This window comes from Aptenodytes forsteri, unplaced genomic scaffold (assembly GCF_000699145.1).
Source record: "Aptenodytes forsteri isolate BGI_AS27 unplaced genomic scaffold, ASM69914v1 Scaffold55, whole genome shotgun sequence".
Classification (NCBI taxonomy): domain Eukaryota; kingdom Metazoa; phylum Chordata; class Aves; order Sphenisciformes; family Spheniscidae; genus Aptenodytes; species Aptenodytes forsteri.
Genome location: NW_008796063.1, coordinates 11,772,680 through 11,800,622, shown reverse-complemented (window position 1 = coordinate 11,800,622; position 27,943 = coordinate 11,772,680). Strand labels below are relative to the sequence as shown.

Below are 27,943 nucleotides of genomic sequence, written 5' to 3'. Positions count from 1 at the left end.
GCCTGCCCTCCCCTGGGGATGGACGTTACGTGGAAGGTGGTTGTTGGTCCCGGCCGAGGGTTTTCACGGCGTGGAAGTGCTCGCAGAATGGCTGCGGGGTGCCTGGCCCTCCCCAGGAGGCGAGGGGGTGCTGCCAGGCCCCCGCACTGCCCTCGTCCCCGGCAGCACCCGGTGGGTTCGGGCTGGTTTAGTCCCTTCAGGTGGCCCTGATGACACTTTTGGGGCAGTTTTCACGCTGGGTGCTGGCGTTGGTCGGTGTCCGCTCACTGCCCGGCCCCGCCATCGCAGCGCTGCAAGCAGTGCTGGTGCTGTGGGGGGAGGCTGTAACACCGGCGGGCTGCAACGCAGGCGGGCTGCGAGAGCTGCGTTAACTCAGCACAAACTCACAGCAATGTCAGCGGGCCCGTCAGCACTAATGGCACACGCGCTTCTGCCCGCTTGCGCTGACGGAGGGAGCTAAACCGGCACGGCTGAGCCAGCGAGGCACGGCTTGCTGCTCCGACAGAGCACAGACAGCAGGCGTTGGCCGTCCCGCGGGCGCTCGCCCCTCCAGGGTAGAGGAGCTGAACCAAAGGGGAAACAAGTGCTTGTAGCTGGTTATAGAGGCATAAATAGGAACAGAATCCAGACTTCCTGAGTTCCAGGCAGTGCTCTAACCCCAAAGAGCGTAATTAAATATTTAAAATAACCAAACAAACCTCTTCTGCCTAGCTGCCTTCCTTGGCTCTTTACACCCTTCTTGTTGTTGCCAGTTCAGGTCCAACAGTGATGGTGCCGAGCACTCGGCACCTTTCACAGCCAGGCCCCCATTAGAAATAAGGAAAGGATTAGGGAGGAGGGTCTGTCTTCTTAAATAAAGAAATAAAATTTAGAAAGCATTAAGAATTACATTAACCCTCTGCTAATTATTATTATTTACACCAATTAAAATTAGTTGGTGTCATCTGGAATCGAATAGCCAACTGCTATGCGAAGTAGGCCCAGAGAAAGAGCCCGGCACATACACATAATAGCAAGTTGATATTCAGGATGTGTTTCACCAGTGGTTTCTCCTCCAGGGAAGCCACGGGAAGCGGCTCGGGTTTAGTCGGCGCCGCGTTCTCGGCATTTTCCTGTTTGCGCTCCATCCCGCAGAGCCACAGAAAGGCGGTCATCAGCTTCGAGTTCCCTTTGGCGTTAGTCGTACCTAAAAAGACAGGCAATAGTGAGGTATATATCTCACCAACAAAACACATCCCAGGAATGTATCAGTGTGGTCCTGTGCAAAGGGTTTTGATGCAAAAACGCACCAGCGTTCTTTAAGTGAATACACTAGCTACACTGAGGTGTAGGAAGCCCTTCGAGTAGCATCTTTTGGGACTGTAGTACCAATTTCGTTCTTCCCTGGAGCTCTGAGCTCAAGTTCTGCGGTTCCCAACTTTTAATAAACAGTAACAGTAGACCAAACCTAAAAGCTCAGCTGGAGCTGCTTGGTGCCCACCAGCTTCCTCTCGCACGTGCGTGCTCTAGTCCGTTTAGGGTTACTCCACGCCACACACGTGTAAACGGAATTCTCCCAGCTCTGGGTGCGGGTCAGAGCACACACGACTAAATGCTGGGAAGACGGCACTCCTGCACAACGAATGTGAGACTTCCCAGCAGCTGGGAGAGCTGCGCAGTAATTCATTAACTTACTGATCTTTTCAACAGCTTTGTATAGATCACAGGAATACGCAGCAAACGCTGCAAAGTTACATAAACAGCGTCCCAAGCCTGGCAAAAACAAGTGATGACAACCATCGCTGGAAAATGCAGAATGAGTTGCTATGCATGTTTGTACCTAATACCGACAAGTACAAGTTTTAAAAAATGTAAATCCTCCTTCACTGATCTGTCAAGAACTCCGCCCAGGGCTCTGGGTTCTCCCTGCTGCTAGAGTCGATCAGAAAACATCACTGAAAAACAGAAATGGAATTTCATGAAAATAATTGTGGTTTTCCTCCACCCTCCCCTTTTTCAACCAGTTCTCCTTGCAGCAGGTGCAAGCAGCACCACTCTAGTGCAGGATAACGGGCATGGCTTTCTGTATCCCATCCAGCTCCTTCTTGATTTCAAGCATATCTAATGCCATCGAGAGATGGAAAAGAAACTAAACTTCTGCTTAGGTAACACTGTCAGGTAAAAACCTTTTAGCATGCCCTGAAGTTACAGAAATCCAGAGGAAGTAGTTTTAACGTTTCTTGTCTTCAAAGGCTTTACATAACGCCTAGGGTTGTTAAGTGTAGGTATTACTGAATACGATGTTGGAGCACTTACATTTATTATCATTTGAACTATTTTCAGAAGCAATGCTTATATCAATCTGGAGAGCTGGACGCTCAGCTTCACACACTCCTTTTGCAGCATCAGGGGAAGGGCTGACTGCTAGGTCTTTCTTGACTGGTAGATCCCCACGTGTGAACCAGGTAAGCCGACTTATCTGATGGCATGAAGAGTGGTGTTAAAGAAAACTGCTTTCATGGTTGTTTCAAGGACTACCTCAGCAGTAGAGCAGCCTGCAGAGAGAATACTTAGAGGGGCTGAAATCTGTTCTCCCGCTCTGTTGGAGCAGGTGAACAGCAAAGTGCTCAGCTGGTAACTACGGAAGCGATGGCTACCACCGGCATGTTGGGTTTAGCTTTGTCTGGAACACGGTAGCTGTTTGTACAGATACACTCTCTGAAGGATGGCGTTCTTCACTCTCTGTTACTGAGGAGGAGACATTTCTGCACGGGACCATCACTGGATGCAGACTGAGAGCGGGTCAGTGAAGGGAGCAAAAGAATGGAAATTGTGGCCAGGGAGGAATGATTCAAAGAGCTGGGGTTGCTGAGAGAAGAGAAGACAGGTGGGAAATATGGTAGTTTTCTTCAAATACGTAAAAGACTCATTAAAGAGGAATGTTCTCAATATCAACGACAGGGCGGACAGGAAGGGATGAGCACAACGTGAAGCTGGAAAGATTCAGGTTGGAGATGAGGAAAAACTGCTAGCGGAAGGGGAGGTGAGCTCTCGATTTGATCACACACCTCCCTGGGCATTCTCCCTCTCGGGGGACTTTTAAGAATAAAAGTTCGCCAGGTCTTTCAGAAATACGTCAGGTTAGTCCTGTCTCGAAGCAAGAGGATGCGTTGGCTGTATGATTTCTGAAGGTCCCTCTGGCCCTTCTTTCTGCTATTAATGTTTTTCTGTAGCCTCGGTATGTCTATTGAAAATAGTCAAACTGGCACAAACCTGTTCCAGAGGAAGTGTGCTCTCTGCCCTTGATTTCTCTTTTCTGCGAGTAAAAATGGTTCCTCACTAAATTAGTAAGAGAGTTGATAAAGATGACCCAGAAGCTGGAATTTCTTGGAAAATAGAGGGAAAAAGCTAATTTGTCATGGATTAAACAGACGTTTGAAACTTAAGAACAGCTCTTGGTAGCATCTACCGTTGACCAGTTTCCAGGGTGGGACTCTGGATTTATGGGACCAAAATCTTACATGGCAGCAGGGTGCTGGAGCAGAGGAGGGATTGCTGTTACAGGTTATTGCAAGTGTGGTCGTAAATAAAGAATGAATGGAAACTTCCATTTCTAGATTATTTATCCCCACGTTATTCCCGTGGATGTAGTGTGGGGCATCCTGGACACCATTTACAAATAACAAAAGAAATCTGAAGGGGTGACGCACCATTTCTTCCGAGGGGGGTTCTGTGAGCATGCTCACGACCAGCACAGTGAGCGTGGAGATCGCGGCCAGGACCATGGAGAAGTAGAGATAGTGCATGTACTTCACCACGCCTGGTCGGAGGTCGGTCTCGCCGCACTGGGGCTCTGGGTAGATGAAGTCCAGCACCAGCCGAATGACGCCCAGCAGCAGCCCAATCACCAGGCCCCAGAACGCGCCCTAGGAAAGGAAGGGTATTCTTTTTTGGAGCAAGCAGCGTGCATCCACCCAGGGTCCAGGGCTATACCCATGTTCTCAGGCTATAAGCTGGCCAGGCTTCCTCCTTGCTGTTTTTTTGGTGGGCTTCCCTCTCCTCCCTTTTCTGCTCTTGCTATCTAGGTCTGCCAGTGCTGTTACAGTAGCCTGCTACCTCTCCTCCATGGGGTCAAATGGGTCAATAATTTTGGTATGGAGGGGAAGGATAACATCTTATGCCAGAATACTCTTGAAGAGTGATATTTGTATCCTAATGGTTGCCTTAACCCTGGGGGGGCTGACAACTGCTCTCCGCCTAACCGAAGCCTGGCTTGGGAAGACTGTACCCTTTACCCAGCACCAGCCTTTGTGGAGAAACTGGAGGTTTCGGACTCCTGATGCCGGTTGGTCTGGCTCCTTCACTCTCTGGGCTCACTGTGCCTTCTGTAGCCCCCCCAATGCAGATGATACAAATCCATGAAATAAACAAGCTGCTGGCTAATAAGCCCCTAACAGGCTTCAAGATTTCTGAAGGACACCCTGCAAGGGAGCGATGCAGCCATCTCGCTCCTTCTGAAATGCCAGTGGGTCTTTGAAAAACAGCAGGAATTGCTCCCTCCTGTGTGGGTGATGGTTGCTTGGGTTGTGCAGAGGTCTGGGTGCATTCGTTCTCCCAAACACTACAAGAGGCGGCAGAACTGGAGCCTGGGGTGGTGGTTGGAACTGCAGGGCTCTCACGAGGACAGCAAGGCCACAGAGGCGACTGTGCTGAGCACAGCAGAGCCATTACCTTTTCATTCGCTCTTTTCCAGAAGCAACCCAGTATAAACACCATTGCCACGGGGGGCTGCAGGTAGGAGCTGATCGACTGGATGTAAATAAAGAGCTGCCCCCCCTGGCCAGCCTGTACCAGCGGGATCCACAGGATGGAGACCACAGTGAGCAGCAGCACAAAGACCCTGTGCAAGAAAAAGATGCCATTACTGTTAGTTCAGACCATTCTTTCCCGATGGCTCAGCTTGCAAGACTCTGACTGAGATCTCTCGTAACCATAAGGCCCCCACTCTAGTCCTCCACCAAACCTGTGCAATAGGAAGATACTACGTGTGTGCAGGGGCAGCAGGCTGCGAGGTGTGCCGAGATGTGTCTCTAATGCTCAGGCCCTGATAGAACATGCATGTCCTAGTTCTCCCTACCTGCCAACAATCATGAGTTCCCACTCAGAGCAACGAGGACGGAAGTGTTTCCAGAGGTCCATGGTGAAAATGGTGCTGGCACTATTAAAGATGGAAGTCAGGGAGGACATGAGAGCTGCTATCATCACTGACATCATCAGGCCCCTGAGTCCTGGAAACAGAAGGAGAAGTACAGCTGCCCTGAGGAATCCCCAATAACCCCACTGTAGGATGCCCTCAAATTCTTCTTTGAACTAGAGCAGGCTTTCAAAAATGTTTTTAGCCCCGATTTTAAAGTGGCAGTGATAGGGAGGTGTTAACAGTTGATTCTCATTGTTAAACATCTGCGCTTTATCTCTTATCCAAATTTGGCTGAATTAGACCTCTGGATACGGGATCATCACCCATCTCTCCTGTTGCATGCTGTCCTTTGCCGCTGTCTCACCAAGCCCAACATAAAGCCCGCTGAAATTATAGTTGCAGGGTATTTTCCTCTCTGAACTTCTCTCACAGATGCCTTTTGGCTGGTGCATACCCATCAGTGCCAGCGCCGTTACCAGGCTCCTTACCTACAGGCAGAAGTTCTATGACCAGCTTAGGATAAGCAATATCAGAACAGCCAGACGGGTTGCCACAGATTTTTCGGCAAATTTCCGCATCTGCACAAGCCACCAGATCTAAAATAGGCAGGGGGGAGTGAGAGGCAGTATTCCGTAGCCACAATAAGCCAATATATCTAAACAAGTTAGTCTACTGAATGTTTTACACTGCTTTCTAAGTGAAATACTGGATATTGGAAAGCTTCCAGCAAGTAACGCAGGACTATCCCAACACAACGAGGTAAGGGCAGCACTGGGCTTCCCCGTTTTCCCTTTTTTCCCTTCCATGCAAAAGATACTACCAGTATAGATAGCTGACCTGCTTTGCATGTCTGATTCTTCTCTAGGAATGTTGCTCCCATGAGGACTAAGGCTCTCCACCAACCTCTAGCACACACCCTCATGGCCAGGCACATCCACACGTTCCCACCCGGTGAGCAGTTTACAACATTCAAGGTGGTATGTCAGGATTACTCCGAGTGCCTCAAACTTAATTGCAGGAGGAGTAACGTGCTGGGTGCAGGAGGGGCCTAAGTGCATGATCAAAACGCAGAGCAGCTGCAGGTAGCAAGGTCAGAATAGATCGGCACAGCTGTTGTGAGTACAGATGACGGCCAACGGCTCTAGCACACGGAGCAGCGCGTTGTGCAATGTGTGTCTGGGGTCTGCTGTAGGAGGATGGGCATTCTCCAGCTTATAACTGGAAGAAAATTTCTTCATACTGTGGGCATTTGATGCATTGCAACCTTTTAACTTATTTGGTAAAGGCTGTTCCAGCTCCATAGAGTAGGCACAACCAGTAATGATAAATAGAGGGAACAGATCTCTCCTTCAGCACTTACCTGGGAAGAGAATCCGGCTGATCATGCCCGGCATTACCATCATAAAGAGGGGCAAAATTTTCAAGTAGGAGGTCATCAAGGAGCCTCCTTTGGCATGGGAGAGGTTTTTAGCAGCAAGGGACCTCTGAACGATGACCTAGAAATTAAGAAATGTGTTTGGTCCGCTGTCAGCAGAGAGGAGCTAGCTGTAGATGATGTGATACCGATTGCATTCGTGTGTATACTTTGTCCTCCTCTAAACTATTGAAATCTTAGAAGGGTGAACACAGACCTTGGCTGTAGCTTTATAACTCTTGCTTCAGATCCTGAGTACCTTACAGAAACGTAGGTTTCTGACAGGCATTGCTTGTGTCATCAAATCTGAGCCTTGCTTCTGCAGTATGCTGTGTTGCATAATCCGCTCCTTAAACTAATCATACTCAGGCTTAGAATTTTATTTTCTTCTTCTGTTGTTGGGGGCTTCCCTGACCCGATGGCTAAATCTGGCCAGTTCAGCAGTCCTCCTGTCAAAGCAGGACAGAGTCTGAGACAAGCAAAATGAGTTAAATAAAAGAGTACTACAGGAACATCAGGAGGTTGCTTAGGGCTTCAGTCTTGCCGGCTCTGATGTTGTCGCTAGGAGGGATGGTAATCAGAGCCCTGGAAAGTAGAAGGAGTGAGTTCACTGGTGATTCACAAGAAGTGAAAGGCTTAAGTTAGAAAAAAAAAATCATCTTTGCAGACTGGGATTAACTCATACATACATTCTCACCCCTTTTTATGTTGAAATGATTCCCAAAACTTAGTAGTGCATATCAAGTTTTGCAGCTTTAGGATTGAAAGCGTCAGATTTTACTGAATTCCCATCAGAAATAGTAAGCCAGTCCAGGCGACGTTGCAAACCTTAGGTTTGTAATCAGATTCAAACAACCAGTAACATGTTTTTGAAACCGAACAAAGAAATAAGCAGTAACCCACCTGATCTGTACACCAGTACCACAGGGACGGGATGGTCATTCCCACCAAAACTCCCGGCCAGGGAAGGTCAGAGTTAACAGGGTCTCGGAAAATGTGAAAAGCATCTTCTCTTGGCAAGCCGCAGCTACTGTTTTCCTTGCGGGTGCTGGGAATGGCATCAAAGTATTTTGTCTGCAAACCTTCAAGACCGCCAACTTCAACAAAGCCTGAAATAGGTCATGAGAAGCAGTTATCACATCTTCCTCGGTCGGTACTCTGATTTGCAGTCTCTGTAGTTTGCTGTGGGTGATCCTCCACAAGTATTCTTTAAAATCAGGAGCTATTGACTCTAACACTGTGCTGGGGGATCACATAACGCTAAAACCGCTGGCTAGAGAAGGTGCTTGTTCATCTATAGTGTTGCTTCACAACATATTTCTTTAGAGATTTTTCAGGGAGTACTTACGCATTTTTACCACATAAAGAACTGCTATAAGATTATTTTGTATAGGCATATATTCCAACAGGAAAATACATGGAAAGCAGTTCCCAGAACATCAGCTGTGTAATCAGTTGTAATGATCCAGCTTGTTTGTAGTATTTGGTAAAGCTTCTATCATAGTTTTAGTAATAAAGCCCCAAGGAAACACTCACTGAAGACCATGAGAGTCACAGCCCCGATCAGCATAATGAGGGTTTGCAGAGCGTCTGTGTATATCACAGCTGCCAGGCCACCTAAGAGAGCAGAGAAGCAGCAAACTGTGGGAAACCGGGTTTGTTCTGTCGTAGCATCTCATGCTTTGCAAAAGTTTTTTGACAAGCAGCGTACGCCGAGCCCCGTGCCTGGCGGGCCGGCGTGTTCTGACCATGTTGGGGGGCAGTTCGGCCAACTCCTGTGCATGATACTTTGGCTGAAATTTCTCATGTTTTGAATCATAATGAGTCACCATTTTATCACTAAAAAGCCAAAGTCCAGTATAAGTACTTCTACGGGAAATACATGGAAAAGCTCCAAAACAAAGCCCAAGCTGAATAAGGAGGAGGAAAAAAAAAAAAGGGGGGGGGGGATCTTTATGAGCAACATCACTCGGGGTGAGCACTGGGAAAGGAGCAACCTTTATTTGTTTGGGATTTGCTGCTTACTCCATGCATGGCTTTTTTCCATTTGGCCACTCATAAGCCCTGAAAGGGCACCCAAGATTGACAAGCTTTCCGCATTACACAGCTCATTGTTATGTTAATCACTCATACCTCCAAAAAGCCCAAAGAAAGAATGTATTGTGCAAATGCCTCGAGCATAGCTTCTTCTTAAAGCAGAACTGACTTGCATCCATACCTGCTATGGCCTTATAAGGGGTATTCATTTACTCTTACCTGGTAATTTTTTCTTAACAGGCAAGTTATCAATTGCCCCCCCCCCCCCTCCATTATCCATTCTCATGGCAAAAACAGATTGTATGGGAAACGCAGGACTCCTATCACGAGCACGAGGATGCATGGTGCGTTGCGTGAACGCGCTCAGCTCACTAAGCAGGATCTGTGGTATGATCTGAAACTCAGCCACGTACCTGCAACAGTGTAAACGGCTGTGATTGCCAGCAAGCCTACCACGGCGATATAGAGGTCCCAGTGTAAGGCTTGCTGAATGAAGAGGGCCCCAGCGTACATATCGACCTAGAGAAAAAGGATAGTTACCACCGTTGCGATGATGATATTACCGAGCCCCCCTAAGCTGGTGGTGCCAGGGAGCATGAACATTTAGCTGACCAAGCTGCCTCCTGTAGTGGGACCGGTCTGGTTTGTTACTGCTCGTGACGCCCCGGCTCCCTGCAGCGTCTTCTCCACGTAGCACATCCCTCTGCAGCCCCAGCTCCTGCCTCCTGTGCATTAGGACCAGGCTCAGCTCAGCGTTTAGACAGTTTATTATTACCGGTCATGGGGGGACAGGGAGGGCGATGGTGAAGCTGTCCTGAGAGAGGGGGAACGTGCACAGCTCTCTGTGAAAAAGACATTTAGGTGGGGCGAGCTCATCTCTTCCCCGGAGCACCAGCGAGCTGGGTGGGGAGAGCTGTGCTGGCCAGGGGACCGGAGCACCTGCGGTGCAAACCTCCCCGGGGTGCCTCGGCCTGCCGCCAGCCCCAGCATGGGTTTGCCATAATGCGAATTCCTCCCTGCTGACACGGTGACAGCGAGATAATAAGGAAGAGTGTCCTTGGGGCTGGGACCCAGCCCTGACCAACCAGCTCTGCAGCTACGTGAAAATGCTGCATTTTAGGAGAGCTTTAGGATAGGCAAACTGCAGACCATAGAATGACAGACAGGTATAAAAGTATGGAACGATCCATTCTCTCTCAGGAATTGTATTATCAGACATTTGCATCAAATGGTTAGTTTTTTCTAGAGGGGAACCTGAGCCTAGCTCCTCGGTGCCACCTGAACCCCGTGACTAGCATCCATTTCAGAGGGGACACAGGCAGGCGTGTGTCAGACAGCGTGTCCCACTTTGGCCCCATATGTAGAGGAAAAACACCGGCAGGGACTTGTCTGATTTCACAGATTCATGCGCTGCTGCACGGTTAATAAACAGCTAGTGAGGTGTTGCGCAAGGGTTGATTCAGTAATTTATTCAAGGCACTACATCAAACAAGCGTAATAAATCACTAAACTCTTTTCACCTAAACACATACCAACTCCTACGTTCTTATTCATCCTGCACATAACAGCATTTGGTGTCTGCGCAGGCAATAAATATGCAAAGGGAAGAAACTGGGTAAGCTGCCAGACGAACAAGATCTAACAACAAATGCATCCACAGTCACAACTCAACTTTTCAACAAACTATTGCTCAGGACATTGACACCAAGCTTTCCCTCCTACTGTAGCAAACATTCAGATGCTTAATGGGAAAAAAAAAGAAGTTACTCTTTTTGTGTAGGTTCTCAAAACAACTATAGTCTATCTTCCTCGGGTATTTTGACAATACACCCTTTCCTGCTAATATAGGGAAGGGCCAGTAGTTGCATTTCTCGGCCTCGCTGATCAGCACGTTTCCAAAGTGAATTGAATTCAGTCTGTTTCCATTTTTTTCTACTTACTGATATTTTGGTGAAGATATAGATGAACAAGTAGAGAATCGCCAGGAACATCTGAATTCTTTTGCCTCCAAAACGTTTCCGCAAGTACTCAGGCATGGTAGTAACCTATGCAAGAGACATGCCGTCAGAGAAGGTGGTGCGGAGTCGCTCCTGCGAATGGCAGAGGGCTCACCCACAGAGCCGGCGTGGGCGGTTTGCGCTGGTAGAAGACCAGAACGGCCCTGCCAGTTGCACCGTGCTGGTATTTGGTTCTCAGCTGCCTACTTAGGCCAGCACACAGCTTAGCAAGCACTGACTTTGCTATAATGTCTGACATAAGGCTCACTATAAACTGTGATATGAGAGCCTCCATCCGTCTCCTCAGGAGATGGAGCAACTCTACTCCATTGCCAGGGGTAGCGGAGCAGTCTGACCCCCACACCCGAACCCTCAGTGCTGTTCCCAGCTCTCGTCCCCTTTAGCCCAGGCCACCGGAGCAGCCAGGTGCACCACGGCTCACGCCCTCCCTTCCAGAAGAAGCACGGGTGCAGCAGGAGATGGTTAAGCACATGAGCCAAACAGGTGGTTTAAATACCAGCAAATCATTGATGGACACAACATCCCATCTACTTACTCCTGCTGCTATGTAAATTGGAAGGAATAGCCAGGCCAGCACCAAAACACAAAACATCCCCTGCAAAGCAAACGGAAAGGAAGGTCAGCGATGCTGGTCAAGGCTGTGATCGGGTGGATCAATGGGGACACGGGGACTGGGTTATCCCTCAGAGGCCTCAAACCCCCAGCAGCTGGTGGTGACTTCTAGCTCATGCAGCAGGAGTCTGAGCCTTTGGAGCTGCCAGACCTATACCCTTGTGTGGCGACTCGGTGGTGTTGGAGTTGCCCTGTACAGGACAGAGACGGCTACAGAGCCGCCGCGCCACACTCACATTCCACTCATAGGCTGTTGCAGCAATTCCCGAGGCAGCTCCCGACCCAGCCAGGCCGATGAAGTGGCCACTTCCAACGTTGCTGGCAAACAGGGATGCGCCCACCTGGAGAAAGATGGGAAATCGGATCTGGCCTTGGCACAAGGCGTTGTTCCCAGCCTGGTGATGGGCAAAGGGGTAAACAGAGTAGCTTGGTACGCCAGTGCACACCCCCCCCAGTGGATTCCCACCATGGAGGTTACACAGTGATGCTGTTCCCCCACTCACGACTATGGGGGACAGGAAATCTTTGTCACCCTCTGCCACCTTACTCTTTTGCCTGCATGTTCAGGGGCTCCGGCACCTCCCTCCAGCTTCTTTCATCATTCGCTGCCTATCGCTCATTTGTGGGCATGTTTAGGACCATCCTGCTTCCAAAACATTGTCTAGTCTCTCGCGGAGAAGCAGGGCAGAAGGTGGAGGTACCAAGTAGAAATGTTACGTCATCAGGTTCTTACATTAGTACATACTGACTCACCAGACCAGCGCAAATGAAATACCCCACCTAGCAGACTGGCTCAACGTAAAGCTGCGTCCGCGATGGTGACCACCCAGTTAGTTCTGGAAATCTCCAGATCAAAGCACGCAGAACCAGACAGGCTTTGCAAGCGGGCTGGCTCTCGCGGGGGCGCAGGGCTGTGGCAGGTGCCCTGCAGCAGCTCCGCTTCCCCAGTCTCAAATATGGAAAAAAAAGCCAGTATTGTAACTGGGTCTTTGCAAAACATGGAAGTAATTTTTTTTTTTTTTTTTCTGTTTGGAGAAATAAGTTCTGCTTGGACAAAAGCGCTTTTCAGTCTTGCTGTAGCCTAGGGGCACAAGCAGTGTAACGATAAAGATACTTACAGGCCACCAAACCATCTGTCCTCCAGCTAGAAAGTAGCCTTTTACAGTGCTGCGCTGCGTCTTCCACATGGACTGGGAAAGCAGAAAAGCAGAACACAGGTTTCAGCAATCATTTCAGTTGCCGCTCAGAGCAGCACCAAGCGATTTTCCCAGTGGAAGTAGCCTAGGGGCACAAGCAGTGTAACGATAAAGATACTTACAGGCCACCAAACCATCTGTCCTCCAGCTAGAAAGTAGCCTTTTACAGTGCTGCGCTGCGTCTTCCACATGGACTGGGAAAGCAGAAAAGCAGAACACAGGTTTCAGCAATCATTTCAGTTGCCGCTCAGAGCAGCACCAAGCGATTTTCCCAGCGGAATACTCTGTACTGTCATCAGATGAAAGTGAAGGGTTTCTTGAAGGACCTGCAGCTGCTGCTGGGGAATCCTGGGGGACGAGAGAGCAGCAGACGAGGGAGGGGACTGGCCAATGCTGTAAGCCACGCACAGTTTTCTATTATCTCAGCATCCTGATTAAATGTTTTCTGTGATAAGCAAACTAAACCACTCTAGATCTGTGAGGAAGACAAGCAGTTTTGGACAAGAACTGCGGACATCCCTAGTTATTAGGCGCAGCCAGGGGAAATGCTCAGCGTTGCACGTATTGCTCATTGACTCCTGTTCTTTAGAGATTTCAGATAGTTTCGTGCAACACCATGAGAGTTATGCACCACGTTTGAAGGGAGCGACTATTCATCTCTGCCTTATGACAGCCAGATTGTGCTTTTGCTATTACAAAAGCCATGCCAAAAGGATGTCCTTCTGCCTTAATTATATATGAACAGTATTTTTAATTTACGGAATCTGCTGTCGAGACCACTGCGGACAAGCACAGGTGATTTATAGGACAGCAATTCCTTCCTGGATGAACAAAACATTATTATTAGCAATACTTTGTACTCAGATGACCTCTTCCTTGCAAGGGTTCTCAAAACCTTGGCAAACACTAGAGCTGAACAGCTCTCCTCTGGAGCAGCGAGGACACTTCCCCAGGCTGAAGTGAGGAAAAGGACCTGTAAACTCTATCTTTCCGCTTGTTCAGTTGAATCCAGTGAGGTGCGGCCGGATTCAAGCCAAAATAAAATAATTTGAGGCCCAAACAGCCATATTTTTCAGTATAACAGGGCACATACGAAAGCTTTTAACGGTATCTGCTTACCCACAGCCCAACCGCAAGGACAAATACGAAGTACAGCACAAGAACAGCAATGTCAATGGAGTCCAGCGTCTTCTGGGGAAACACATCCCACGGGGGGGTCACAGAGGATGGAGGGCTGCTGGTGGTCTCCATGGTTTCTTATGCAGGCCGAGTGCTTCTTTGTCTTGATGCATATATCTGTTAAAAAATGGGTTACATGGTTAGGAGAGGATGTGGCAGCACCGTGAAGGTGTTGACTGTTTCTGGAATAATTCAGGGGTTATTGGCTCTGTGGCTCTGGCTGCGGTGCTGCTCGTGCCGGAGCTGTGGAGAAGGCTCTTGTCTCTGGCATTTCCCTTCGTTTGTGACTCCCTGTCTGTGTTGTGAAGATGCTGCCAGCAGGCAGGCCAGCTGCGGGCTGGTCAGATTTCCTTTGCGGTGGATAATTGTCTAACTGGTGGAGAAATGGGCTCATTAGAGAGGAGGTGTAAAGGCTGAAGGACAGCCGGTGATGACAGCCTGTGGGTCCCAGTGCAGCAGCACTGGCCTTGGTGAGAAGCTGCTGCCAGAAACGTGCCCGTGACGAGCCACCAGGATGTGAAGACACGTGAACTGCTCCAGCGGCGGTGGCATTTTCCTCCTTGGCCACAGTGAGAGCTCGAGCCTGGGTGCAGAGAGTGCTTGGGTCTCCTCCCGAGTACGGCTGACTTCCCTTATCAGGAATGGAGGCTGGCAGCGTGTCGCCGAGCAGAGGGATGGACGTACCCTCTGCCACACCGGCGCGGGCCGGGGCGGTGGGGATGAGCAGCAAGTACCGCCGGTAGACAAGTACCGCCGGTAGACGGTGCAGCCGTGTGGAACCGGCACCAAGCGGCAGAAGAGCTGGTGTCGGAGCTGGGACTCCCTCCTGCACACCAGCCCGCAGAAGCATTTCCTGCGGGTGAGATACTCATGTGCTTCCCACAGGAATAAAAACTCGTTTTCTTGTCCAGAAATGCCTGACGAGGAGATGTGGCACCACTGAGGGACCCCTGCAAGGGCTCTCTGGAGCCCTCCGGAGCGCCCCGTGGTGCCGGGCTGCTGCCCTTTGGAAGAAGGGGCAGGATAAAGTTCACGCAAGAGGGTTGGTCGGGTATTTGAATTAATGCAGTTCCTCCTCATTTCCTCCTCCTCCCCTCACCCAGGCTTGGCCCCGCTTTGACAGCAGGACAGGAGGCGAGCGGCAGCCCCGGTGCAGCCAAAACAGGGGCAAGGCCCAGCAGGGGCAAGGCCCACCTCGGAGAGACCCTGGCTCGGCGGGGACCGTTGTCGGTCACCAGGGTTCCCCGGGCCCAGCACCTCACTGCCGCGCTCCAGCCACGGAGCAGGTTCGGGATTATTTCTCTCACCCTGCTGAGCCGAGGAGACGGTTCCTCCAAAGAGGGGCAGAGCCGGCACTCCCCGGCCTCGGCGTGGCCTCGCAGCTGGCTCAGCTCTGGGTCCAGCCCCGGCGTCGCCGGGATGGCTGAGCCGGGTGTCTGCTGGTCCTTGTCCTCCTCCTGCCTATGCGGCTGGCCAAGTCCTTTGGCCTCTCTTGCACTTGTAAGGCGACACTTATAAGCTCCCCCCTGCCAAAAAGCTGAAGAAGGTGGGGCGAAGGGTGGCCTGCACCAGCCCGGGGCTCCCGGCTTGGACTGTCGGACAACAAGCGGTCGAACAAGTTCTTCCTCTGAACGCCCGGCGCACAGCAAAGCACAGACCAAAACAGCTGCCCTGGCCCTTGGTCCCGTGTTTCAAAACCTCTGCCAGCTTCACCCCTTTGTTGAACTGCAGCTGGAACCTGCCCTTAACTCATCTGTGGCCTGAAGACTTGCCTGAAGGGCAACTGGCTGCTCTCGTGCACCGGTGGCACCGCCGGGCACCTAATGCCCAGGTGTGTGAACGAGCAGGGAGGGAACGGAGTCACAAGTGCCGTGGTGACAGAGATGCAGCGATTTCTCCTGCTGGGCAGTATTCAAGAGGACAAGCCCTGCCCTGTGTCCCTGCTACACCCACTCCTGCAGCACAGGTTCTCGTGCCTTTACGAAAAGGTCGGGCAATAAAAAGTTTTCCGGTGGCAGATACCATCCCATCACCCGCTTTCCACAGCTGGGGGATTGCATCCCGAGACATCAGCAGCCTCCAGCACAAGAGCCGAGGATGGTACAGAGCCATGTTCTGGTTGGGTGGCAGCGGTGGCAGCGCCGGGCTGGGACCGGGGACTTGCAGCACCTTGGCAGAGCCTTTTCTGTGCCTTATAAAGCCCCCAGATCCCACTGAATTCCTTGGGAGCTTCTGCCTTGCAAGGATGCAGGGCGCTGATGATCAGAAGATCAGTGCTATCTTACCTCTTTAAGAGGCAATGTGTCTTGGCTGTTGCCGAGTTTTTACTGGCATGCTTAACCTCTAACTAGGAAAAGAAAAATAGGGTTTGGTATGCCAGCCTTGGGAAGTTGCTAACCCTGCTCTAACACCTCCTGCTTTCTCTTTCGCAGCTCTGATATTGCTGTTTCTTTTCATCCCGAGACACTTCCCATCTCGGGGCCCGCAGGCAGGTGGTTAGCACCGGCAGTACAGCCATGGCTATAAGCTACATGCGCTCAGTCTCACACGGGATTCAGCCACACATGCAGGAGAGCGTTGGGCCTTTCCCTCCGAAATGCGTGCGGATCTGGGGCAGAGCTCTGCAGGCATTTGTCGTGCCCGTCAGTAAAGAAAGGAAACGTGGGATACACTGCAGGGGAAATTCCCGGAGCTGAATACAGGTGCCCGGTTAAAGCTCCTCTTGTGGCTCCCCGAGCCCGCAGGGAGGCTGGGCATTAGGAAAAATGCAGTAGACTCGGTTGCTCTGATTTCAGATCCTAACTCTGCCACAGCCCAGTGGAAATTTTGCCCGTTTTGTGAATTCAGCTCACAGCCCGGTCTCCCTCGGTTCCTGGCACAGGCGGCAGGACTTTCCTCGCCAGAGATTGTGAGGAAGGAACATCCGTGGCATTGAAATGAAGCCGCTGAAGCCAGCCCTTTATCAATGGTCCCGGGAGAGACGCAGCCCACGTGGGTCTTGAGTAACCCGTCGGGACTCTATCTCTCTAAATGCCTCCTCAACGAGATTTTTTAAAGCATTCCCAGGTCCATCCACCTTCTAAAGACACCACCGCTCGCCGGGGCTGGAACACAGCCCAGCGGCAGCCCCGAACCCGCGCATCAACCGGAGCTCCCCGACTCGAAGTAGAAGCTGAAAGGGAACTTACTGCGCTCAGCTGGGTCTCATTCTGTTCCCTGCGCCGGGCACCACCAAGCCTCTGCCAACTGACAGGCAGCTTAAATATTGCCAGAGAATCGGGATTTGCCAGCGGAGCTGTTAACGGTGTCACAAGGAATGAGAAGGAATATTTATAGTCAAAGTTAAACTAATTGCCCGAAGTTACTCTTTCGGTCTCCCGTGGCTCTGGTGAGAAGTGTATTATTTTCACTATCAGGGCTCATGGGTCAAACTCCACAGAGTGCCATTCTCTTAAGCAATCTGCGCAGCTAGAGAAGGGAGAAGTAACAATAAAAAAAATCCGTGCTGATGTCCTCTCAAGCTGACAGCCCGCGACACAGGGGGGAGCTGACAGCCAGTCCTGTCTCTAACTTTATGCCTAAGCCTTACCAACAGCAGAGTTCATCCGTGGGGTGGGGTTCATAACTCATTTCTGAGTCTGTAGGTTAATCCCAGAATCGGGTCCCCTTCTGGGACCAGGCTGGAGGTTTTGGCTTCAGCATCACCTGTCTGAAAAACCTGATAAAACACTTATGGCCGAATAACATGCAGGGAATGGTGCTGAAGAGGGACCTTCCAGCACAGCGAGAGACCGTGGCAGGAGGCAGCTCATACATCTCTGAAATCGGGGTGCACAGAGCCCCGGGGCAGCACTACCGAGAAGCCTCGTGCCTCGGCGCCGGGCAGGTAACCTCCTGGCTGGGAGGGCAGACCAAGCATGGGCACTGTCCTTACACAAACCTAATCCATGTCCTGACAGTGGAGTTATCAACCCGAATTTTACTCTGTGCGATCCCCTAAGGGCATGTTTTACTGGCGAGTCCTCAGCTCTTCTGCGACGCCTGGGTGAAAGTCTCAGCCAAAGCAGGGCAGCCCCCGGGGAACGCCGGTCCCGCGTCGCTGGCCGGTCGTGAGCAGCATCTCGGCGCAGGTGCTGCTTTTGTCTCTCTCTCTCACTAGTCATATAATGTTGCAACTAACTGCACTGCTTTTACCAAAGGTTTTGTGAAACCTACCCCTGCTCTGACAATCTCAGCTGCTAGAATCAGAAATTCAGCTCTCACCTTCACTTCTGGGTTTTCCAGATTGATGATGGAGGCAAGTTAAAAAAAAAAAAAAAAAAAGGAATGGTATTGGGGGAAATTTAAAAAAAAAAAAAAAAAAAGGGACCCCAAAGTCTAAGAAACCAGAAGGCAAAGTAGGAAAAAACTGGTATCTGTATTTTATCTCATTGTTTCACGCTTGGCTCACAATTCTTATGGGCATAACTAAAGGTCTTTGAATCTTGCGATTGGAGATGCTTTAATTTGGTCCGACAGAATTTGGAAAACCCAGATTTTCCTAAATTGTGTTAGAACAATGCAGATCCTCGAGGGCTTCAAATTCAACACCCAGGTGCCCTGTGCTGCCTCCCAGTCTATGCCACTTTTTTCTGACTTCCAGCCCTTCCAGTGTGAAGCTGAGACTTCTGTTTGTCTCTTCGGCATCTTTCATGGCACCTGGAAAATAACTACGGATCGTGGCCCTTCAAACCATTGTCAAGATACTTAGAGGGAGGGTTCATATGTGGTTGCAGTTTGGCTTGGAGATGCCAGCCTGGTACTGTTGTATCCCAGCCAGTCCACCAACGGGAGCTGTGCTCTTGTCCTCACCATGACTTTACTAAAGCTGCTCATTTTCTTTTTGATTTTTTTACCCCCCCATTTCTTGCAGGAAAGAGCGAAAATCCTTAAATAATCCGAAGTTTGGAATGTAACCTGGGATTTTCATGGTCACTGTTTCCCTGTCTCTTGTCAGAGGATGGAAGTGGCACCCCGTGGAGCCGGAGCCATGCCACGGCTGCGTTCCCCGCACTGACCCTGGGCTGCTGCCTGAGTTATTATTTCCTTTCCAAGGACAGGCTTTCCTGTGAAGACGATCCCATGATCGAGGCTGACGCAGGCATTCTGTTAAGGCTGGGCTGTACGAGGCTAAAAGCTGAGCGCCCAGCCAGTGCGCTGATTCTGGGGAAAAATTCCCTAATGTTTGCAGTTATCAAGAAACAGCAAAACAAGTGTGTGCGGTGAATGATGCCGACTGTCGTATGTACCACGCTGCAAAGGAGGCTCCGGGACATCATTTCTGTGGTGGTTTATGGACTGCAGCCCGGGCTGCGCTGGACCGTGCGGTGGGAGGTTTGACAGCCGCGCTGGGCAGCTCGAAATCCCCGGGGCTGCAGAAGACCCAGGCTTGATCGGCCAGGAGGGCTAAAGAAACATCAGGAGGGGTTCGAGCACTTTAAATTCATGTGCCCAGTGAGGGACTTCTACCCGTAACATTTTTGTTAACTCTGTTCAGAGCCGTTTTACAGTTGCCGGTGCTGTGGCCTCTGGGGAGGACCCGGTGATTGAGCAGGCTGCTGTAAACGAGCTAAACTACAACCAGGAAATCTGATACGAAACCGGTCCCTATCTATCTGCTGTTAGTGTAAAGGGAGATAAATTGCTCCGGGGACGTAAACTCAACCTCAGCCAAGAATTCCTTTTTAGAGGGAAACAATTCACCGGCTCATACACTCACTAAATGTTTTCTTCTGAAGGCTGCAGAAAAAATCCATACTATTTTAAGAATTTATTGCTCATATTCATCACACTGTCCTGAATGCTGGCACGCAAGGAACCCTCTTCACAATTATGCAGTTATTTTCCCCATACCAGCCCAAATCCAGCAAGGTCGGGTCCTGCATCTCTCTCCTGTAGGTGTAAGGGGCCAATATTAAGACGTGCAGTCACAGAAGTGCCAGATGCAGAATTCCTCACACCTTCACCTGCGGCTGTCGTGCGAAGCAATTTTTGACAGAGCACAGAGGTACATGCAGTCAGGAGGCAGAAGGCAGTAGCTTTATTTTAGGAATAGCACATAGGCATTGGGTGGAGACTGAATTGTGAATATACATAGTCCCGTTATCAAATAATATAACCGTATGTCAGAAGTTCTGGCTCTTTGAAAATATTCACATAAAAATACCAAAGGGATTGGAGTTCTAACTATTTTGGAAAGTTACGACACGTAGCAAAATCTATGTACAGCATTTTCACATTTGTAATGACAGTTTCAAAAGAACCTCCAGTGGTTTAAATATTGAATATGTTTTTAGAAAAAAAAATATCAACTGAATGCAGTGTGCAACATCCAAAACGGAAAGAGGAGCTGAGTGAGCATTGCCCTGTCACCGCCGTCGGGGCAGAGGAGAGGCAGAGACAGACGGGGCTGGACCTCTGGGAACACAACGCTAGAAACTACCTGGCACTTAAAGCTGTATAAACTGAGAACACTTGTGAAAATATACTTCACTTTCTACAGCAGGGTTTAAAAAAATACTGAAAACCAAAGATTTGACGGTGATAAGGTCTCCCATAAATAATGCACCAGTTGGTGATTCTGTACTTGAGCAGAGGCTGCAGTAAGAGCTCTCGCTCTGGCAACAGGCGGGAGGAAGGTTACCTACGCTACGGCTTGCTGGCGTGCTTCCACGGGGCAGGATGTTGGAGCGTGTCGGGTTTGAAAGGCAACGGATGCATTTTGCACAGAGCAATGCCTCACAATATTAACGCACTGTAGGTTTGCTGGCCGTAAAGCTCTCGGGGCACTGTGTCGCCCGCAGGCGCATGCACTGACCACGGGATGCTGCTAGCCCTTTCCTCCCACAGGGGACATCTCAGAGGGAATTAAGTCATCTAAATAACAATCAGCCGCTGTTGAAAGAGGGACGTGCATGCTTCTAGACTTCCCTGGGTATACTCCGTGTGAACGACTGGTCATACAGTAAAGGACTCTCAGGACTCCAGCTCTCGGAGTGAACAAAGGAGGGCAGGGGATGTATTTCTCGCTGGTCTCTGCCCTGCCACAGGGGCAGTACTTGGGGCTGCAGAGGACTCCCACTCATTTTTAGGCTACCGAGGGTTCTGTGCTTTCCAAGGAGGCACCACAATGCTCAGGGATTTATGTCTCCTGGCGAGTTCAAATAAGTTTGCTGCTGATGATGTTAAACTCTTGGGAAGATTTCAAGACCTGTCAGTCTCTGCCACACCTTTAAGCAAAGCTGACGGCCGGGAAGGACTCTGGGCTTTCCTTCCTCTCCAGCGCAGCTGGGTGAAACCAGGCTGGATCTGTATTTGGGACCACACAGACGTGCCAGAAGGGTTCTGCAAGGTCATATTGCTTTCCATTGCCACTGGCCGGCAATGGCAGGGGATTAAAACCTCCAGGACCTGTCAGTCTCTGCCACACCTTTAAGCAAAGCTGACGGCCGGGAAGGACTCTGGGCTTTCCTTCCTCTCCAGCGCAGCTGGGTGAAACCAGGCTGGATCTGTATTTGGGACCACACAGACGTGCCAGAAGGGTTCTGCAAGGTCATATTGCTTTCCATTGCCACTGGCCGGCAATGGCAGGGGATTAAAACGTCCAGGCCACCTCCAACAGTCTCCACTCCGCTGTTACAGTCTGTTCAGGTGGAGCCCCAGCCCCACGGTGCAGCTCAAGGGCAGAAGGGCTTGGAGAGGGATTTGAGAGGAGCTCAGCAGCATTGCTACTCGGGGTCCCGGGGGAGCAGTCACTGGTGGCAGCCCTCATCCCCCCACGCTCCCTTCCTCGCCTGACCTGCTCTGGCTCCCCAGGGAGTCTGTGGCTGGGCTCTAACCCCGGCCCCGAGGCTGGCAGGGGCAAGCGGTGCCTGCCTGGGGAAAGCTGTATCCTGCGAGGGCAGACTCCTTGCACAGCCATGCTCGGGCACTGGCCGTGGGGACATGGGGAAGGTCTCCAGCAACTGCTGGTGCCAGTTATGTGTGTTCTGGAAACACGGGAGAGTGGGGTTTTACCCAGATGTGTCTGAAATCCTTGACTCAGTAATACGCTGGAAGTGGAGGGTGCTAAGAAAGCTGTTGTCAAGACCAGCCCGGTGTTTACCTTCTTGTCCCTGTGCCTCACCCTCACATCCATCCACTATCACCTATGGAGCCTTTTCAGTGTCCAAACTGCCCCGACCCCTCGGTCCGTGGTTCTGCTTGGTGGTAGCAGGTGACAGCAGCATATTTACAACCAAACTCAATGGGAGCAAATTGCACTTTGTTGGCAATAAATTGTTGCACCTCACATTGCTGCAGGCCCGTCACCAGGCAAGGGGGGAGGTCATCCTGGGGCTGCGCTGGCTTTCGCCGAGCTGCACATCGCTGAGTGCCCGCTGCAGGGAGAGAGCAAAGAGCAGGAGCTGAGGATCAGGCAAGGGCAGCTGGTGTGGACAGGGAGGACGTTTCAACAGTACTGGCCACTACAGACTTAATTCTCCCCCAGCTTCCCGCTGGACAAGCCCTGACAGTCAGTGCATCTGTTTTGTGGTGCTCCGACCCAGCCTTCACTAACCAAGAACGTCAGACCATGACAACATCTGCTTTACTCTCCATGGGGCCAGTGCTTGGACCATCAACCCTCACCTCAGCCTCCTGCACCGGCCAGCCAACTTGGACGTTAGAAAAATTGCACTTTACAGGTACACGTGCTCACAAAAAGCTCGTCTCGTTCCCACAGCTCACATGCAAGTAAAACGCTTCACTGACATTTAACAGGAAACCCCTTGCTGGCTGGCTTTGAAAAGTGCAACTTACCTCAAACTTGCTCATGAATTCTGCAAAAATGCCAAAGAAAGCTTCAGAAGTTGTCATTTTCGAGTCTTCCCCGAAGAAGGACAACACCTTGCTGAATTCTTCCATGGCCTTGTGCTGCAGGTCGTCCAAGGATCGCATGGCAGGCTGGGCGCTCTCCAGGAAGGACTGAGAGAAATGGCTTAAGGGAAAACAGCCGCACTGTGGGTCTGGTACAGATCAGAATCACTTCTGCTTATCAAATGGCTGGGTTTCATCTCAGGTCTAAGAAAGGACCTGCTGCAAATGCAGGCTGCGGCCACACGTGAAGGGAGCCCACTGGCATGCTCAGCTGTCCCTAACAGCACTTCTCCTGGCGGAAAGACGACTCGGCAAGCTTTCTGGCCTTGTGGCACGGGGTTTCTGCCACGCAGAGGCATGTGAACTGGTGGTCACCACGAAAGCTGTTTCCCATGCTGGCTAAGAGTGAGTGGAGGGTGGAGATTTCCACCACGCTCTCACCAAGTGCTGAGATGGTCCTTTCTTACCAGCCGGACACATCCCTGCTGCTTACCAAGGAGGCATAAAGACAACTGAATGGTTTTACTCGAGGGCAGTAAGTCACATTGGTGTTTTGCGCCTTTTACAGAAGGATACAGTCATCACAATTGCAAATCTGTCCTCTGCGGTAGCTGGCATGTTGTGACAGGCCATCTGTATGTCACTGACGGTGGTGTGCAGGTCCTTTAGGTCAGCAGTTAGTGTTCTCTGATTCACTACGTGAGAAGAGAGGAGTCAACAGTGTTAGGAGACTTGGGTCTGGCTTGCTTCCTGCGGCAAAGTGAGGGCAACGAGCGTGGGCCATCGGTCAGGGTGGTTCAGGCTGTCTGTCTACATGGCTCTGCATAACCTGTCTGCATTGTCCAGGGTGTGGTGGACGACCAGACCTTCCTGCTGGCCTCCAGCAGGTTGCCAGCAGCTGCCGCTGGGCACTTGGGCCAAGAGATGCCACGAACCTCAAAAAGAGCTTGAAATGTGCCAAGTGCAAGGAGCACGCAGGACTCAGCAGCACAAGGGCAGTGATGGATACACAGGTATTTGACTTGGGAGGGGGACAGCGGGAGTGTACAGGGCGGTAGGACAAGGGGTAATATCCAGGCTGCCCTCCATGGCATCTCATCATAGCACCAGCATTCAGGAGAGCGATGAGCAGTTCAAACTCCTTGCTGTCTTGGGCGGCCAAGCCTTAGCTCTTCTACAGGCAAGGGAGAAGGTGAACTGGAGCATGTCAGGAGGGTTTGGGTTACGTGCTGCAGCTGTGTCGCTCTGTGGCCTGCGTGAGAGCAAAGCTGGGCAGCCCTGGATAGCACATGGTCTGAAATGGGGTATAAGGCAGCAGGAGTTTGGGCAGCAGGGAGCCTTCAGTCACAAAAGTGTTATTTAACAGTTAGGCCAGATACAAAATCCAGCTAGGAAAGCTACAGGTACAGACCTTCATCAAGTGGAAATTTACATCTCCAGGTCTGAATTTCCTCCTTTATTTATCCACTGTAGCACTAATTCCCAAGGGAATTACTCACAAACAACAGGGGATGATGTGCAAGGAGAACGCAGCCCATCCTTTGCATGCAGCCAGCCTGTTGTGACACCACCAACACAAGTGGATGGATGATGACCCCACCATCTATGTGACTTTTTTTTATTGCAACCAGCGAAGCTGTACGATCCTCAGTCAGCATGATATACCTGCGACTGGACTGTGAACTCATAACATGAAGGGTGCTGTACACTCTGTACCACACGCGATTGCAAGCAGTAATAATGCTGGCACCCACGCTGGGGAGGCTGCACACCAGGGATGGAGGGAGGCAGAGGCTGGGTGGAGCAGACCGGCTCCTGGCACTTCCCTCTTCTGTGCCTCATTTGCACTTACAAAATACCTCTGAACTTGGGAACTACTTTTTCAAGTCAGAAGGAAGGTTCAGGTCAGGGACCTTGTCTAGACACTCCCATGTGCGGCAGCATGGGACGGATGGGACCTCCCCTGTCACTAAGCTTGTCCCTTCCTAGCCCCGTCCTCTCGCTCAGGACCATTCTTCACTTGTTTGGGCTGCCATGCTGCTCGTGCCAACGCTGTGCAGCTCATGACCAATTCTAGACCCGTACAACACCAAGAGAAGAGACAAGGAGCTTGCAGATGCTTTTGTTCGTTTACCTTTGGCAGCGAGCGGCACTGTAGGAAGATCCTTGGCAAAGCCCAGGAGCTCTGGGAAATGTTGGCTAAGTGATTTGGCAAGAATGTGCAGGAAGGTGGATTTCCCATCAACAGTCTTGGTTGTGTTCAGCTACGGCAAAGCAAAACAAGTAAGGAGATTCCTATGCAGAGGAGAGTGGGTTTTGCCAAGCACCCAAATACACAGAGGCTCCTCTGTTCTGCTCGGCTCACCCTGCATTCACATGTGTAGCAATTCCCAGCCATGCTATGTGGATTAATGTTTAAATAGGACATTTAATGTTTACACAGCATGTTACGCCCAGATTAGTGGTGTCAAGATGCTAAGCGATGCCTCCTTCCCGCAGGCCAGGGCTGTCACCCCGTCCCCCACCCCTCAGGAGTCCCACAGCAACCCACGTGGGATAAAAGAAAGACCTTCATTTTCTCCCACCCCACAGCCAGACGGCCTGGGTCTCAGGTCCCAGCACACTGAAGCACCAGACCACCCTTAGGGCCTCTCTGAAGTCAACCCTGCGCATCGATCCCAGCCTTCCCACCGGTCCCCCCCTCCAGGAGCCGCTGCACCCAGGAGCCTTGTACGAGGACAGGCACGATAAACAGGGCACTTGGAGCTCCTGGCATCGGTGCCTCCTGCCACGGGAACAAGCATGCTTCGTCTTACCTCGGTGAGAAAGTTGATTTTAAAGCCTGTTGTTTTGCTGGTCTTGGGCTGCCCGTTGTTCAGATAGTTTCCCATCGCCAGCACAAACTGCAAAGAGAAAGCTCAGTGAATGACCGGCCAGTGACCTCCAGCACTTATATCATCCCATCTCCCATCTCCTTTTGCACCCGCTTTTGGGTCACAGAGACCTACCAACGATGTGGTAGGAGCAGAGGTAAAAAGCCTTCCACTGTCTACAGGACGGTGGGAAAGCACTCTTTTTTGTGTCAGGTCACTTCTGCTAAGGGGCCCCGTACATGTGTTCATAGAGCATTGTTAATAAAATCTTATCGGTTCATTCAGTGGGGCAGATTAGGGGGATGAATGCATGTTAAAGGCAGAATTTCCACTGGTTCTGTACGCACTGTTCATCCTATCGCCCATACAGCACGCTGGGGGGAGGAGGGCTGCTAATGCGCCCATCAGCACAGCAGCCCCAAGGGACGGGGCCGTGGGTCAGTGGCGCAGGCTGTTCTCTTCTCCGTGCTGCTCCCGTACGAAGCCTGCACTGAACCCTCAACAGCAAAGCCCACGTTTCAGCTCCAGGAACTGGTCCTCATCCACCACCTCTCCTGTGTCTTCAGCAAGGGCTAGAAAACACACCCCATTTGTCATCTGCAGACCCAAACTTGCAAAGCCCTTACAAGAGCTCACATTTAGATGCTTCCCCATGTGGTTTATGTGGATGCTGCCCAGGAGTCCCCTTCCCACTCCTGCAGCCGTCCAGAAGGTCTGTGCTGCCAGAGAGCTGCAGGGAGCCCACGGCACCACTAACACCAGCTTGGCTCCTTTGCCACTTCCAGACTGACGATATAGGTGGCCAAGCTCTGTTAACATTTAAGGGGGGATTTTGTCTTGCGTTACAGCCTCAGGCTTTGGGCGTACACAATTTGGTGTTGCCTTTTTATTTCTCAGTCATTTTTCCTTGCAGGACCAGGGCTAAGTCTGGAGGTCTACTCTGAGACCTCCTGACTGCAGGACAAGGACTCCTGCTGACTGGCCAGTGCCTAAGCTCTCCTCTTCCCAAAGCCTTTTGTAGCTATTATCTGCAGATCTTTAAGGGGATATTTTAAAGGGAAAGTAGTGATCCAGCAGAGCCAGCTTTTCCCTCCAGAATGTTCCGATTCCTTGTGCTGCGGCTTTGCAGCCTTGGAGGCACAGCAGGACCCCAGACTGGGCTCACCGGAGCCCTGACATCCCTCCTGGGGCCTGGCAAGGAGTGGGGACCTCAGGACTGTCTGGATTTCAGCCTGGGAGTCTCCGAATTTCTGTTCACCACCCGTTAATGTGCAACCAGCCATTACCTCCACAAGGACTTAATGAGGTGTTGGGGAGTTACTGGCCAGGAGCCACTAAGGAGGTTCATCTCTCATCTGGAAATGCCTTCTGTCACATCATGTCCTCATTTATCCCACCTGCTTTTCTTAAAAGCAAACCCAAATGAATTAACATTAATTTGGGGCAGCTCATCTCAGTAAGGTCAAAGAGCAGCTGCAGCGGGATTCGTTCTCTCCTGCAAGTGCAGTGCCCCTCTGCCAGGCACAGCCCGTCCCCGGGACCCCAAAGGCACCTCCTCGGAGGGACGGGCAGTGTGCAGGACCCCTGCCTGCACCGCGGCAGGGCTGGCACAAGCCCACAGCTGTGCACAGGGACCAGCCTGCAGTGCTACCTGCATGTGGACACACACACAGTGACTGCTTGGCCAAACCCCACATCCTCCAGCCCCATCGCAGCCAAAGGACAACATCGGTGGGCTCTGCTGTGTTACTGGGCGGGTTTCTGGCTCCTGCAGCCCTGCCGCATGCTGCGGGTGGGTGCATGGCCATCAGCGATCTGCCCTCCCGCATCCTCCCAAGGCCAGGATCCCCGCAAGCCAATGCCAGCGGGAGCTGCCAGCGGATGGAGCCTGGCCGAGCTGGACCCGGAGTGGCCCAGGGCACAGCCATGGGGCTGGAGCTGCGCTCTGGCTGCCTGCGAGCTGCCTGCGAGCTGCCCGGCTGCCTGTGGGTGCTCCCGTGGACGCTGGGGGCCCCCGGTGGCTGTTACCAGAAGGAAGGACTGTTCTGACCTCCAAGATCTTAGCCAGCTTCTTGCTGCTTTTCAGCTCTAGAGAGGCCTTGCAGATGCACTCGTAGCTAGCTTTGATCTCCTCTGTCTTCTCCTGCAGAGTGGTCTTAAAATGTAGGCTGCGCAGGCGGATCTTGTATTCTGGTACGGACAACATCTGAGAGCAAAAGAAGGAGAAAATTACTGCTATCACCATTAGCCATAATCCCTCCTATACGGTGTTTTTCCTGGCATATTTCCCTGTACTTGAAAGCAATATGCACTTGCTTAGCGCAGGCGACACCACGGAGCAGCTGGGACGGCTGCTGCAGCTAGCAGAGCACGGCCAGTGTGCTGCCGCAGGAGAGGAAGGTTTCATGCCAATATCCACAAGTGGCTTTGTCAACAGAAAGTAATTCAGAGTCGGGCAAAGTCACACTTACCATGGAGTAACATCGTGGTATGCTTCGGCTGGGAAACACCCGCCGTGGGAGCTCCCGGACCCCTCACCAACA

At 51.3% G+C, this 27,943-nt stretch overlaps 3 protein-coding genes across 3 annotated transcripts in view; all 3 read right to left on the bottom strand.

Annotated features, from left to right (window-relative positions):
- Positions 1-283, bottom strand: part of CUNH7orf62 (chromosome unknown C7orf62 homolog) — a 3,987-nt gene extending 3,704 nt beyond the window's left edge. The window contains exon 1 of the mRNA XM_019473963.1: positions 235-283. Within this exon, the coding sequence (XP_019329508.1) occupies positions 235-283 (49 nt within the window). The remainder of the gene's footprint in view (positions 1-234) is intronic.
- A 682-nt stretch (positions 284-965) lies between these two features.
- Positions 966-17,112, bottom strand: SLC5A11 (solute carrier family 5 member 11). Its single transcript, XM_009286497.1, has 16 exons — positions 16,821-17,112; positions 13,573-13,749; positions 12,576-12,647; positions 11,494-11,598; positions 11,181-11,240; positions 10,568-10,672; positions 9,041-9,146; positions 8,127-8,207; positions 7,494-7,699; positions 6,537-6,672; positions 5,665-5,772; positions 5,117-5,267; positions 4,711-4,879; positions 3,690-3,905; positions 2,296-2,458; positions 966-1,186 (listed from the first exon to the last, which is right to left on the bottom strand). The coding sequence occupies exons 2-16, from the start codon at positions 13,702-13,704 to the stop codon at positions 966-968; spliced, it is 2,031 nt and encodes a 676-aa protein (XP_009284772.1). The 5' UTR covers positions 13,705-13,749; positions 16,821-17,112.
- Positions 17,113-21,977: 4,865 nt separating this feature from the next.
- Positions 21,978-27,943, bottom strand: part of GRID2IP (Grid2 interacting protein) — a 48,117-nt gene continuing 42,151 nt past the window's right edge. The window contains exons 19-24 of the mRNA XM_009286619.1: positions 27,451-27,606; positions 25,344-25,430; positions 24,662-24,791; positions 23,104-23,222; positions 22,471-22,635; positions 21,978-22,049 (exon numbers count right to left, since the gene is read on the bottom strand). Of these exons, the coding sequence (XP_009284894.1) occupies positions 21,978-22,049; positions 22,471-22,635; positions 23,104-23,222; positions 24,662-24,791; positions 25,344-25,430; positions 27,451-27,606 (729 nt within the window). The remainder of the gene's footprint in view (positions 22,050-22,470; positions 22,636-23,103; positions 23,223-24,661; positions 24,792-25,343; positions 25,431-27,450; positions 27,607-27,943) is intronic.

Bases quoted from the DNA above. Each gene is read 5' to 3' on its own strand.
- SLC5A11 (XM_009286497.1), bottom strand. From the start codon at position 13,704: ATGGAGACCACCAGCAGCCCTCCATCCTCTGTGACCCCCCCGTGGGAT. The intron at 11,241-11,493 runs GTGAGTGTGGCG...TTTGCTTTGCAG, and splicing joins CAACAGCCTATGAGTGGAAT to GGGATGTTTTGTGTTTTGGT. The intron at 2,459-3,689 runs GTGCGTCACCCC...TCATGCCATCAG, and splicing joins AACCCCCCTCGGAAGAAATG to ATAAGTCGGCTTACCTGGTT.